The 13,781-nt window shown below is 35.2% G+C and overlaps 1 protein-coding gene across 2 annotated transcripts in view; it reads left to right on the top strand.

Moving 5' to 3' along the window:
- BMP2K (BMP2 inducible kinase) overlaps positions 1-13,781 on the top strand; it is a 123,445-nt gene that overhangs the window by 41,723 nt on the left and 67,941 nt on the right. For both annotated transcript variants that reach the window (XM_029944342.1, XM_029944332.1), the window contains exons 2-3: positions 8,723-8,841; positions 12,595-12,700. In XM_029944342.1, the coding sequence (XP_029800202.1) occupies positions 8,723-8,841; positions 12,595-12,700 (225 nt within the window). The remainder of the gene's footprint in view (positions 1-8,722; positions 8,842-12,594; positions 12,701-13,781) is intronic.

The following is a 13,781-nucleotide window of genomic DNA, read 5'->3' as shown; positions in this document are numbered from 1 at the left end:
TTGAAGTTCAGTGCCAGGACCTGGGGACAAAGCCCAGATATATATTTTTCATGTTTTTCATATTTGTAGAGTCAGAGTAATACTTTTAATAAACATAATTTGTAGGACATTTCTACCCTAAAATGAATGGAGAAAGGGTTCATTTAGACATCATTTTGAGTGGCTCTTGTGGGTTGCTTTCCATTAGACACTGCTTTTAAGAAAGTAAAACATAGAGGTGGTTTATTATGTTTAGGGGGAAAAAGGTTATTTTTAGCTTTCTTTAACTTTCACAAATTTCCAAGCCTTTAAAAAGAAGTATTATTTTACATAGCCAATTTAGATTTTGAATTATGTTTGCCATTTTATTTATTCCTGGATGTACAAGTGATTTGGGGCATGTTTATACGGGTAAATATTGTCTCTTTGGATCATAACTGTTTATTTCTATTCTTTGTATTCTTGAAAATGTGTAGTCTAAATCTAACCTTCATAAGATGGAGTGGTATTAATAACAGCAGCCTAATAGTAATCATAGTAGTAACTATAACAGCTACTAGCATCTATGCAATAGGTGATATTAGGCATTTTACCGACATAATCCCATTCACTCTTTATAATAGTCCTGGGAGATCTCACTGTATTTGCCAAATATATGAGGAATCTAGGACTCAGAAGTTAGCATGCCGTATGTTCATATAATTAATAATGGTGGAGTTAATAGTTAATTCCAGATTTTGACTCCAAAAGCCTTGCTCCCTCTTCCCTCTTGCTGTGATAGATTCCAAGAAAAAAATTTAATGGAGTATTTTGCCACCATTCAGTGATTCATTCATCTAATAAATTATAATTTTGTGCTCATTAACTTATACCAGGTGTTACTTTGTCTTCCATTTATACCGTTTTTATCTTACTATGATGACTTTGGAAATAGAAAACTGTTGAAGCAACTGTAAACATTTCAGATTAATTTCAGCTAGGCAATGGAGTATTTGATAAGGTGATGCCATCAGTATATAATAGTATGCCCATTTAAAAATAGTATGAGCTTAATTGTGCTTACATATCCACTCATTGCTTGTGAGATGAACAGATAAAGATATTGGGCTAAAGTAAAGGCAAATTTGCAACTATTTAAAATTTTTTTCTGTAGCTTTTAGATTCTCTGTTTATCCTGAACTTCAGAATTTCATGATGATGAGCTTTGATATGGATCTTTTTCTAAGTTTAAAAATTTAAAATTCTGGTATAGTTGACATGCATTGTTATATTCATTTCAGGTGTACAAGATAGTGATTCAGCAATTCTATACATTACTCAGTGTTCATCACAATAAGTGTGTTCTTTTTTTTTTTTTAAGTTTATTTTGAGACAGAGCGCTTGTATACTTGTGTGAGTGGGGGAGGGGCAGAGACCAAGGTGGGAGAGAGAATCCTAAGCTGGCTCTGTGCTGCCAGTGTGGAGCTGGGTGTAGGGCTCTATCCCATGTTGCTGGGATCATGACCTAAGCTGATATCAAGAGTCAGACACTTAACCAACTGAACCACCCAGGAGCCCCATGATAAGTGTGTACTTTATTCTCTTCACCTATTTCACCCATTCCCCTACCCATTTCCCCTCTGGTAACCACCAGTTTGTTGCCTATTTTAAGAGTCTGTTTTTCTCTTTTTTTCTTTGTGTTAATTCTTAAATTCCACATATGAGTGAAGTCCTATAGTATTGATCTTCCTCTGACTTACTTAGCATTATACCATCTAGATCCATCCATATTTTTGCAAATGGCAAGAATGCATTCTTTTTAATAACTAATATTCCATTTTATATATGTTGGGTTAGCTCTTTACTTATGGAAGCTCCCAGTACTTTAAGTTTGGGATTGTATGTGTGTGTTATATTTTTGATACACTTTTCTTTTTTATTTTCTCTCATCTCTTTCTGGAATTTCTGTTATTGTGATATTAGAGCTATTAGACTAGTCCTTTTATGTTCCTGTCTTTTCTCTCTTATTTATTTAGTCTGGAACATTTCTGGAAATTTTCTTTAATTTTATCTTCTAGCTTCTCAAGATTTTTCCCTTTAAAAAATGTGTTTTTTTTTAACATTTTATTAATTTTTGAGAGACATAGAGATATAGCATGATCAGGGGAGGGACAGAGAGAGAGAGGGAGACACAGAATCCGAAGCAGACTCCAGGCTCTGAGCTAGCTGTCAGCACAGAGCCCGACGTGAGGCTTGAACCCACGAACCGTGAGATCATGACCTGAACCGAAGTCAGCCGCTTAACCAACTGAGCCACCCAGGCACCCCCAGATTTTTCCCTTTAGATCTCTTATTTTACATATGCAAAAGTCAGTCCTCCTTCTACGCATATCCCTTTTACAGGACCTGCTTTTATTTTATGACTATAGTATTTTCCCTTCATCCTGAAAATATTTATAGGTTCTTTGGAAAGTTTTTTTAGCTCCCAGCATCTCTTCAAAGTTCCTTTTTTCCTGTTTGCTTCTTTTCATCTCTTATTCATGTTGGAGGCTTTCTCTGAATGTCTGATGAAACTTTGATGTCTGTTTTTTTTTGTTTGTTTTGTTTTTCTTTTCTTTTCTTTTTTTTTTTTTTTTTAAGAGTCAAGCTCTTTAAAGTGATGATTGGAAGGGGTTTGTGCAAATTGCAAGGGTTTCTTGATTCAGGGTTTCACTTTAGTGTGATGAGTCAGAAAGCTACTTTGTTTTTATTGTATGACTTCCAAATTTCAGTTTCTGTATTTTTCAAAATTTTATTTGGTTTCCAAGAAGAGAACTTCTCTAATCTGTGGTGATTAGTATGCACTGTATGTCTGTATGTCTGGTTCTTGTAGCTGAACAGTGGTCTTGATATAGAGATTATCTGTTTAGTATATAGACTTTAACTTAATTCTCTTGTTTTTAGCACTATACTTTTACTTCTCCTCCCCTGTCCCCATGCCTCCAAATGGTGCCTGCTGTACCAGATTACTGCTGGTTTAACTCATCCTACCTAGGTATAGTGTTGGAATGGGAAAAGGAAGGAATCCAGTGGTCTGACCGCTTTTATGAAGATTCACACCATTCTTCTTATTTTCTCATTGCATCCTTGCATTCAAAGGGCCCCTGTAATTCTTCAGTGTTTCAGGTTTATGTCATTAGACTAGGGTTGGTGCTTGCTCATCCTTGCTCCCTTCCTCTCCCAATCAAATGCGTGGTGTGGTCTTTCTCAGTCCTGTTTAATCCTTTATCATGTGTCCATAAGTTTTTCATTTCCCAAAATCTTGTTGACATGTCTTGTTTCTTTCATTCTCTTTGACTTTATGGGTTTATGCCTTTAAAAATCCTTTATTGGGGCGCCTGAGTGGCTTAGTCAGTTAAGCATCCAGCTTCAGCTCAAGTCATGATCTCATGGTTTGTGGGTTCGAGCCCTGCATCAGGCTCTGTGCTGGCAGCTTGGAGCCTGGAACCTGCTTTGGATGCTGTGTCTCCTTCTTTTTCTGTCCCTCCCCTGCTTGTGTTCTGTCTCTCTTAAAAATAAAGAAACATTAAACAAACAAACAAAAAAATCCTTTATTTTTGTTATGGAGGAGTACAGTGGTAATGCTAGGGTTGAGATCACCATATGTTAATTAGAAGTCTCTTGACTTTGTGTGACTTCCTTTTGTATGCTACCTTTACCCTATAGCAGTGGCTTTCCTTTATCTCTTTTAAGGTGACAGGTACCTTTCTCATTCACTTAAAATAAATTTTCTACATTATTTAACAATTACCAATAAAAGACACATTCCTTGTAACAAGCAACACTACAATGGCATATGAAGGAAAAATTGTTCCTCTTCCCTTAAATATAGGATTCTGAGCCAGACTTTGGTGTGTGTCCCTACATGTTGTTTCTTATGTTCATAAAAACATTTAACATGTGTTTTTAAATTTGCAAAACACACCATCCACATACCTAGTGGAACAAATGATAGACCAGCAGAAAATATTGTACTCCTTGAATGTTAAGAGAGTTTAATAATACTCTCCTACAACTGAAAGAAGAAGGTAACCCTTTAGAAGAAGGGAACAATGATAGGAAGGCAAGACACAGAAGAGGGAATATAAGTGGCCAACAAAAAAGAGGAAAAGATACTAATTTCACTGAGACAGAGAGGAAAACAAGATAGAAATAACAGTGCCATGAGTCTTTTTCTTTCAAGTTGGCAAAATTTTAAATGTCATAGTAACTTCTAGTGAGCATATGAGAAAATTGTCTCTTATGTTGCTCCTGGAAGTTGCTGTAATCTTTCAGTGTTTAATCTGGCAGTATCAACTTTGAGATGCGTTTTTCCTTTGATAGTCTTTTCCTTGGAAATCTGTGCTACAGGAACAAAACACCAGTACTTAAGAACGATTGTACAATGGTGTTTAATGCAACATTCATTGTCCATAATGGCAGGAGACAGATAAATAAAATACCAGACTAAGTTGAATGACCAGTACCTGGGAGATGATCAAATTATACTACTTAGATGGTATAGCATGCTATACAACTTTTTAAAAAAGAATGAGTGAAGCCATGTGTTGTTGTAGTCTGTGTAGATGATCCTATTTTGGTAAAAAAAAGGGGGGGGAGGAGAGGCTGAACTTTATATAGGGATATATATGTTTTGAAACCAGACTTTATATAGGGACATATATTTTTTGAAACCAGAGATTTGTATAAACTTTATCCAATAAAACCTACATCAAAGTTATCTTAAAAACAAATTTAATGAGTATAAGGTAATTGGAGGATTTCCTGGGTGGCTAGCACTTGAAATTAAATGGAGGCTTGCTCATTATGATTAATCTTAAACTGACTATAATATAAAACTACTATCATTTAATCCAACTCCTTGCTTTCTTGTTCAGTTAACCTAATGGACTTCTTAGCCCTGTTCTCAGGATTACTTTGTTACTGATGAATTTCTACTCCTTTGGGGACTTGTAGTTGGTAAAGTAACATCTGTTCCAGAGAAAGTAAGTGAAGGGAAGATAAGGAAATAAAGAAACTGGTTCTATCATTCATGTTTTCATTCTTTCATGTTATCTTTCTGAATACATATAGCACCATCAGCAAATTAAAAATAAGACAAACGAAACATGGAAAAATAATGACTTAATAGGAAGAATAATGACTAGTTATCAGGAGGAAAAGTTAGTCTGTAGAAACACATGCCTATGTTCATAAACAATTACCCAAGTCACCTGGTATCTCTAAAGCAGTGCTTTCCGAGGTGGTATTCAGCCAAGTGCAAGCTACGTTGTCATTATTTAAATACTGCAAATTGAAACAAATTTAGATTGGCTTAAAGCCTCTCCTTCATTTAAATATGATTACTTTTTGTGTTGCCTTGGGGACAAAAGAGGTGGTTAAGTTAGGCAGCTAATGGAATTGTTTTAACATGTGAACCCATGTCCTACTGGAAAAAAACAGAGAGGCTGATAATCATTGCTTTTCAGACTATATACTCACAAATTGGAAGGAATGCCTATATTACATGACTTCTAGATTCGAAAAGATAGCAGTAATTTTAACTTCCATAAATACACATTTACTTCCCATTTTACTCTGTCGGATCAGTATCTGTCGTTAGTTCTTTTATTTCCTTGGGATTTTGAGAATATTCAATATGCTTATTAATCCCTCATAGTCTCATATTTGGAATTGAAAATATAGCATTAATTTAATAATGTGCCTTGACTTGGACTTGAACTGTATATTGAATTGGACATAGAAATATATAATAAGTGGAATTTGTGGTAACTGCCAGTAATCTTGTGGTATATATATCCAGTGAGTTGAGAATTGAAATACTTGGTAATATAATCAAACCTCTACATAAAAATTCTGAGGGAGTGATGAGTGATGAGCATGAATTGGATTGGTCATGAAAGACTTCTTGGAGGAAAAATATGTGTTGAAGAATTTGGTAGATATGAGTTGGTGGCTAGCAGATGATACTTCTCTCTTGAGTTATTATAATGTTTTAACTGGTTACTTTCCCCTAAATGCATTCTTCAAACAGATATTGATTAGCTTATAAATAATCAGAACGTGCTGGAAAGTACAGTGTTTGGGGAAGTACAAACAAATAATTCCTTTTCTCAAAGCAGGCACTATTCATGACCATTATTTACCTTGCTTAGGTATAAATCTACAGTTGATGTTAGAAAGTTAGAAAACATTAGGCCACATCTATGTCTAATGAAATTAACAAATTTTAACTTTTAGCAACAGGGGTTTTATGAAGAAAACTTAATATTTTTTCCTAATTTTGCAAATTCATTGGCATAAATTTACTTTGTTTTGTGGGTGGTTGCGAATGAATATGTAGGATGCATGGTTTGTCTAGGCACTTTTTCTCTGGTTCAGGGGATACTTAATTAGGTCATATATCAGAAGCGGCTGGGAGACTGCCCCCACCCCTGGTAAGAACATAAACAGAGGCAGAAGAATACAATGAGCCGGGTTTTTTTTTAGTTATTTACTAAGCCTAACTGAGACCTTCTGATTCATACTTGTGGTCAGAACTTGGAAAACTATTGAAGATAAATTCATTCTCTCTCTTTCGGTCTCTTAACAGCTCACCAGGCTATTCTTACGTATAACTGTGTTTGGGAAGCGTTGTTCTAGAGTAATCTCTAGATAAATATCTAAAAACAACTGCTGTTTTATCTTGACCTATACTCATACTACTTCCATGTGTAGATCTAACTTTTAGCATTTTCTTTATTCTTTTTAATTTTTTTTTAATTTTGAGAGAGAGAGAGAGAGAGACAGACAGACAGACAGACAGTATGAGCAGGGGAGGGTCAGAGAGAGGGAGACATAGAATGGGAAGACATGTTCCAGGTTGTCAGCACAGAGCCGGACATGGGGCTCGAACCCACAAACCATGAGATCATGATCTGAGCTGAAGTTGGATGCTTAACAGACTGAGCCACCCAGGCACTGCTATTTTTTTAATAAAATAAAATTTGAGTAGGCTAGCACTTTATTAGTGGTACCAATTTGTTAATTTTGCATCTGAAATTAATGCTAACTGAACTTTAAAAAAAAAACAACAACAACTCTGCACTTTAGAGCTTTTACCTGAAATATCTTTCCCCAATATGATCTTGTTCTCTCCTGGTAACCACCTTGTGGGTTGGTTGATTCGATTTCCCCTACATCGTGTGTGTGTGTGTGTGTGTGTGTGTGTGTGTCTCTCTCTCTCTCTCTCTCTCTCTCTCTCTCTCTCTATATATATATATATATATATATATATATATATATATATATGGAATTCCAAATCTACAAGGTGGGAGTCTTACAGTTTCTTGTAACTACAGTTGGGGAAATGGAGCCCTGGATTGAATCCATACGGATTCTGGAGTGTTTTAGGAGCTCTTTTTCCCGAGTAGTTTACGTTTACTCTGACTGATTTGCATTGAATCAGAGTGCAGGTGCCTTGACATTGCTCAGGATGCTGCTTTATAAGGCCTGTCAAATCGATACAGGTGACACACCATTTTTTGTTTTAAGCTACATTAAACAAGAGAGTAACCTTTATGCCAAGATGAGTTTTAAAAACTTCAGGTAGAAGTCTTTGTTTAGATATGACAGAAGTAATTTTTTAGAATACCTAGCAATGTGTTTCAGATTTGCTTTCTCAAGTGCAGTTAACACTCTATTCACATAACTATGACATAAATAATGGGGGCACTTATATCTTGTAACAGTTCTGAAAGGAGGTGGTTCTAGAGTTGTTTAATTCAGTAGCCCAACTGTGTCAGTGTCCTGGGTCATTTTTTTCTTTGATCCTTTTTTCTGTCATTGCCACAGATAGCTGCAATAGGCCTAAACATCGTATTCATATACAACAAAATCCAGAATCCAAAGGAAGAGCATGGGCTTCATCACAAATCTTTTTTTTTTTCTGGGTGGACAGTCTTCCCTATAATCCCCAGCGGATTTTCCCTTATGTCCCATAGCAAAATTGGTTACGTGTCCAATCCTAAATCAGTTACTGACAACAGGAAATGAAATTCCCATTATCACCTTACAACAATGCTGGTTCATCCCCTGGAACTGGAGAGGGACCCACCCATCTGATCCTGTTGATGTTTCAAATAACATCAGTGTTTTGCTATCACAGAGAGAGGGAGGCTAGTGGATAGGCAATCCTAGTATGTGCCAAAGTATATAGTAATACAGTTATGTTGTGACATTTTCCACATCTTATGTAAAAGCTATTCTTATGCAAAATGGAATTTTAGTTTTTTAACTTTTAAACAAAATTTTTTAATGTTTATTTATTTTTGAGAGAGAGAAACAGAGCACAAGTAGGGGAGGGGAAGATAGAGAGGGAGACACAGAATCTGTAGCAGGCTCCAGGCTCTGAGCTGTCAGCACAGAGCCCAATGTGGGTCTCAAAATTATGAACTGCAAGATCATGACCTGAGCCCACGTCAGATTCTTAACTGACTGAGCCATCCAGGCACCCCTAGAGAAGCAATTTCATTTGAGATGCATGTTATTCTCTATGTACTCCTTTGTGATTAGCTTAGGAAGTCAATGTTTTGTTTTTTTAATCTAATAAAATTATTGCTTAGTGGTATTTTGGTCTTGTGTACAGTCAGTTTATTCCCTTCTCAGATTAAGCTCCTCAGTGATATTCCATGATTTTGATAGTAATTTCTGAGACTTTTTAATTAATTGGTACCCGTTCTTCTAGGTGGATTCTCCACGGTTTTTCTGGTGCGGACACATGGTGGAATCCGCCATGCGTTAAAGCGAATGTATGTCAACAACATGCCAGACCTCAACATTTGTAAAAGGGAAATTACAATTATGGTAAGTAAAAGAGTAATTCTATTTTAAAAATTTGGTGTATTTTCTTTTGCTTTTGCACTATAACATTAACCAGCTTATAGGCAAGCTGCTTATTGGTTTATGTACATCTAGAAAACCTTTGAAATGCATTCTTTATAGACTCACTTAGCACTAAATATACCAACTCCTTCCTCTTGTTTTTTCCTTCTTATTGTAGTTTAATGGGCAAACTTCTCTACTTCTTCTCCCCCCCTTAAAATATATTTTAATTATGGAATATTGTGAGAATAGAAAAATTTAGAGAATTATGTGATGAATACCAGTTTATGCACTACATCGTTTAAGAATTAAAATTGAAGCTTTCTGTGTATTCTTTCCTGGCTGTATCACTATACTGTTCTCATTCAAAAAGAAGCCACTGTCTAGAATTTGGTGTTTACCATTCCTGTGAGTGTTTAATACATGCACTGTATGTGTTTATACGCACCAACAACATTAGTTTTGCTTTTTGTTTTCATTTTTTATTTTATTTTATTTTATTTTTTTGAGAGAGTGAGGGCATGCACGTGTGAGCATGAGCAAGGGAGGGGCAGAGAGAGAGAGGGAGAGAGAGAATTTCAAGCAGGCTTCATGCAAACATGAGCTCCATCTCAAGACCATGAGATCATGACCTGAGCTGAAATCAAGAATTGGATGTTCAATTGACTGAGTCACCCAGGTGCGCCTGCTTTTCGTTTTTTAATTCATACAGTAAAGTTTATTGTTATTCTTACTTTTTTTTTTTTTTGGTGTACTCTGCAATATATGGTAAGATATCCATATCTTCATGAGTAAGGGAAATTTTTTTTAAATATTAGGAAAAGTAAAAAAAATATTTTAGTAGTTCATTAACAAAATTTCAGTAACTTGGTTAACTAAACAGTTTAAACTACAAAATAAAAATTTTCTTTTTTTCTAGGGTGTCTTATTCTCAGTGCTGTGATGGCTTATTGTTTTCCTCTTCTTTCTTCTCCTCTTCCTCTTCTTTTCCCCTTTTCCTCCACCTCTTCTTCTTTTTCCTTCTCTTCCTCTTCCACCTCTCTTCCTCCCCTCTCTTCCACCTCTCCTTCTTCCTTCTCTTCTTTCTCTCCTTGCCCCATCTTCCTTCCCACTCCCTCCACTCCCTCTTTTTTCTTTCCTTCCTCCTCCTCCTCTCCTTTCTATACTTCCTCCTCCTTTTCTTCTCTACTTTTCTTATGTTCTCTTCCTCTTCCTCATCCACTGTTTATCAAGTGCTAACTATATATGTATATTTAAAATTTTTTTATATGTGACCTTTTCTGTCTGGCTTCTTTCACTTAGCATGTTTTGAGGTTCATCCACATTGTAGCGTGTATCAGTACTTCATTCCTTTTTATGGCTAAATAATATCCCATTGGGTGTGCCTGTTTGCCTGCCTGCCAGCCTTTCTGTCTGTCTGTCTGTCTGTCTGTCTATCTATCTATCTCTATTCATCTGTTGATGGACCTTTTTAAAACCGTTGATGGGCATTTGGACCATTTCCACCTCTTGGCCATAGTGAATAGTGCTGCTCTAAATATGTTTGTATATGTATTTTTTGAGTATCTCATTTTAGTTTTTCTGGGTTATATCTAGGAGTAGAATTGTTGGGTTATGGTAATTCTGTGTTTAACTTTTTTAGGGATCACTAAATTGTTTTCCATAGCAGCTAAACTATTTTATGGTCACACCAGCAATGTATGGGAATCCCAGTTTTTACACATCCTTGTAAACGCTTCTAAATATCATTCCTACTTACCCAACTGCTAAGACAGAGATTTCCTATTTTGTATCAGCATCTTTATCAACACACATATTTTGATCTCTTTTATTTAAAGATAGGCACATTTATACAATATGACTTATCTGATTCTTCTTTTGTTGTTAATCCCTGGGTAGACTAGACTTGATTATGCTTTGAGACTTGCTCTTTAAAAGCTTTTAAAAAAGGCTATAAGTTGAAAGAGGTGAAGAGATTTACCCCAAGATAGTAGGGGTTCATAGGCTAAGTTTTCTAACTCAAGTCTAGATATGGAATCATTGTGCCATGATTCTTGCTTTCAATATAATTTGTGTAATTTTGAGAGATGTAAAATGCGATCATCATCAGTAGCAGCAACACTCAATTCTTTGGTTTTGAACAAGATAATTTAGGGAGATTAGGTCATTAGAGCAGTAGTCTTCCACCTTTTTTTTTCATACCCATCTCCCATTATATTTATGTATTTATGAAATATATATTCTGCTCCTTTTAGGTAATATCTCAACTTCTGTTACACAGTTAAAACCAGATTTATTATTGATATTGGATGTGAATTTATTTTAAAATATTTTAAACGTTCATTTATTTTTGAGGGAGAGGGAAAGCACGAGTGGGGGAGGAGCAGAGAGAGAGAGAGAGAGAGAGGTCAGACAGAATCCAAAGCAGGCTCCAGGCTCTGAGCTATCAGCACAGAGTCCGACACAGGGCTCAAACCCACGAACCCAGGAACTATGAGATCATGACCTAAGCCAAAGTCAAACACTCAATTGACTAAGCCACCCAGGCATCCCAGATATAAATTTATTTTAAAACATATTGTTGATAATTGTCTTGTAATTTCCAGACAGACCTAATAAGAGTATTATTTTTAACCTCATTATATGCTGATGATTATTTTGTACTGTGAACAAAAGTGTCAGATTTGCCATTTTTTTCTCATTTTCTTATGCTTGTATTATTAGTATTATCCTTAGTCTGTGGTTTCTTAATAGAATTTTTTAGCCACTTGTTCATTTTGTAAGTTATTTAGTTAAAATATATACATTCAAAAGTCCACTTAACTGGTTACACATTAATTGCAATATTTTGTAGGCCAAACAAAAAAATGAGAGTGTAATTGTTAATTCATAAATATTAGAGTTTAATTGAAAGAATTTTTAGATGAAAATAAATATAAGTAAAAGTTCTGATAGTTTATTCCTGAGTCTCAAAGGATTACCTTGCACACTTATTTTGGAGACTTTTGGTTTTGAGTGAACCATCTCTTTTTTCCTGATTGAATTAAAAAATTAGTGTTCAAAGGGGCTCCTGGGTGGCTTAGTTGGTTAAACATCTGACTTCAGCTCAGGTCATGATCTTGTGGTTTGTGAGTTTGAGCCCTACATCAGGCTCTCTGCTGTTAGCACAAAGTCTACTTCAGATTCAGTCTTTCCCTCTCTCTCTGCTCCTTCCTGGCTTACTTGCTCTCTAAAAAATAAACATAAAAAAATTAATGTTCATTGAATATTTGCTTGTTAGAAAATGGCAGCCACATGTACGTAAACTTTTTACAAAATGTTTTTCAATGTTTATTTTTGAGAGAGAGAGAGAGAGAGAGACAGACAGACAGACAGACTGACAGAAGGAGTGTGAGGGAGGGAGGGGCAGAGAGAGAGAGGGACACAGAATTGGAAGCAGGCTCCAGGCTCTGAGCTGTCAGCACAGAGCCTGACTCAGGGCTTGAACTCGTGAACCATCAGATCATGACCTGAGCCAAAGTCAGACACTTAACCTACCGAGCCACCCAAGCGCACCCCGTAATAAACTTTTCATTGAAACTATTGAAACCTTTTTGAAATATGTCAGATTTCATACTTATGCTTAACTCACTTTTGTGAAGTTCTTCAAATATATTAATTTAGACTTCAAACCATTGTTAATGGAGCTTTACAATGTATTTTTAAAAATTAATTAATATTGTTATTTTTCCACAGAAGGAACTGTCTGGTCACAAAAATATTGTGAGTTACTTGGACTGTGCTGTTAACTCAATCAGTGATAATGTGTGGGAAGTGCTTATCTTAATGGAATATTGCCGAGGTAAGTATTTTTCTGCATTTTGTTTTATATTGAAAAAGAAAAACTGCCCTTAAAATGATTTACTAGGTGTCTTGGTTTCTCCCATGGCGGCTGTCACCTGATTCTAGACACTTACTGTAATCTCAGCTTTAATTATCTAACTAAGGAATGCTGTTAATATTTAAAATCTGGCCATCATTCCTGTAGTGATGATCTGAGCATGTAAATGACAATTGGAAAAATTGTTGTGTTTAAAACAAGAAATCTAAATGGGTGAAGAGTGGTTATACATCATGCTTCCTTTATTTCTTTTATAGTCCAAGAAAAGCATAATGTGGCAATATATAAGATTTTTTCCAGCAGTCTACCTTGTTAATTTTAAATATATCAAATGTAATAAATTTAGATATATTTTGATCTGTAATATTTATAAATTTATAGAGTCTTTTGGGGTTCTTTTGTAAATATCAGAAGATTAAACACTTTTATTTGACTCATATTGGTTTTTCAAAGAAATACTTAACTTGTATAGCATGCCTTAATAGTAATATTAAAAATCTCTGAAAAATTTTTTACTTTAATATATTTGACATTAATCCACTTTTTACAAACTTACTTTTAAAAAATTTTAAAAAATCAGATTCTCTGGCAGTTTGGGTTCTAGGGAGCCTTGGTTTTATATTTAGATTTTCTTAAGACGGTTATGATTTTTTATTATGACCTTAAAAACACTTGTCATTTCCTGAATGTGGGAGGAGTAGGCTGATGGTGGTAGTTTGGGAGAAAGTACAGTCTCATTTATTCTAGTCTTGTGAGGAGGGAAGGACAGGGGGAGATGAAGTGAATCAGAATTACAATATCTCTTGTGATATATTTGAAAATTATTTCCGTATATAATATAAAAAATTAGATGTTTTCCTGATTGTTTTCTCTTACCTAGATCTCATACTGTAAAACAGTGTGACCTCTTTAAGGAGAAGATATGAATGTTATTTACTTCACTTTCCTGAATTCTAGCATTTGTGGTACTAAATCTTAGCTGGATAGAGTAGTCCTTGGTTATTTGTAAAGGTAGCCCCTGGCTAATTTTTTAAAGATAATT

Source organism: Suricata suricatta, chromosome 1, assembly GCF_006229205.1.
Source record: "Suricata suricatta isolate VVHF042 chromosome 1, meerkat_22Aug2017_6uvM2_HiC, whole genome shotgun sequence".
NCBI lineage: Eukaryota > Metazoa > Chordata > Mammalia > Carnivora > Herpestidae > Suricata > Suricata suricatta.
Note: the sequence above shows the minus strand (reverse complement) of the source record. Positions and strands in the feature narration are given on the sequence as shown.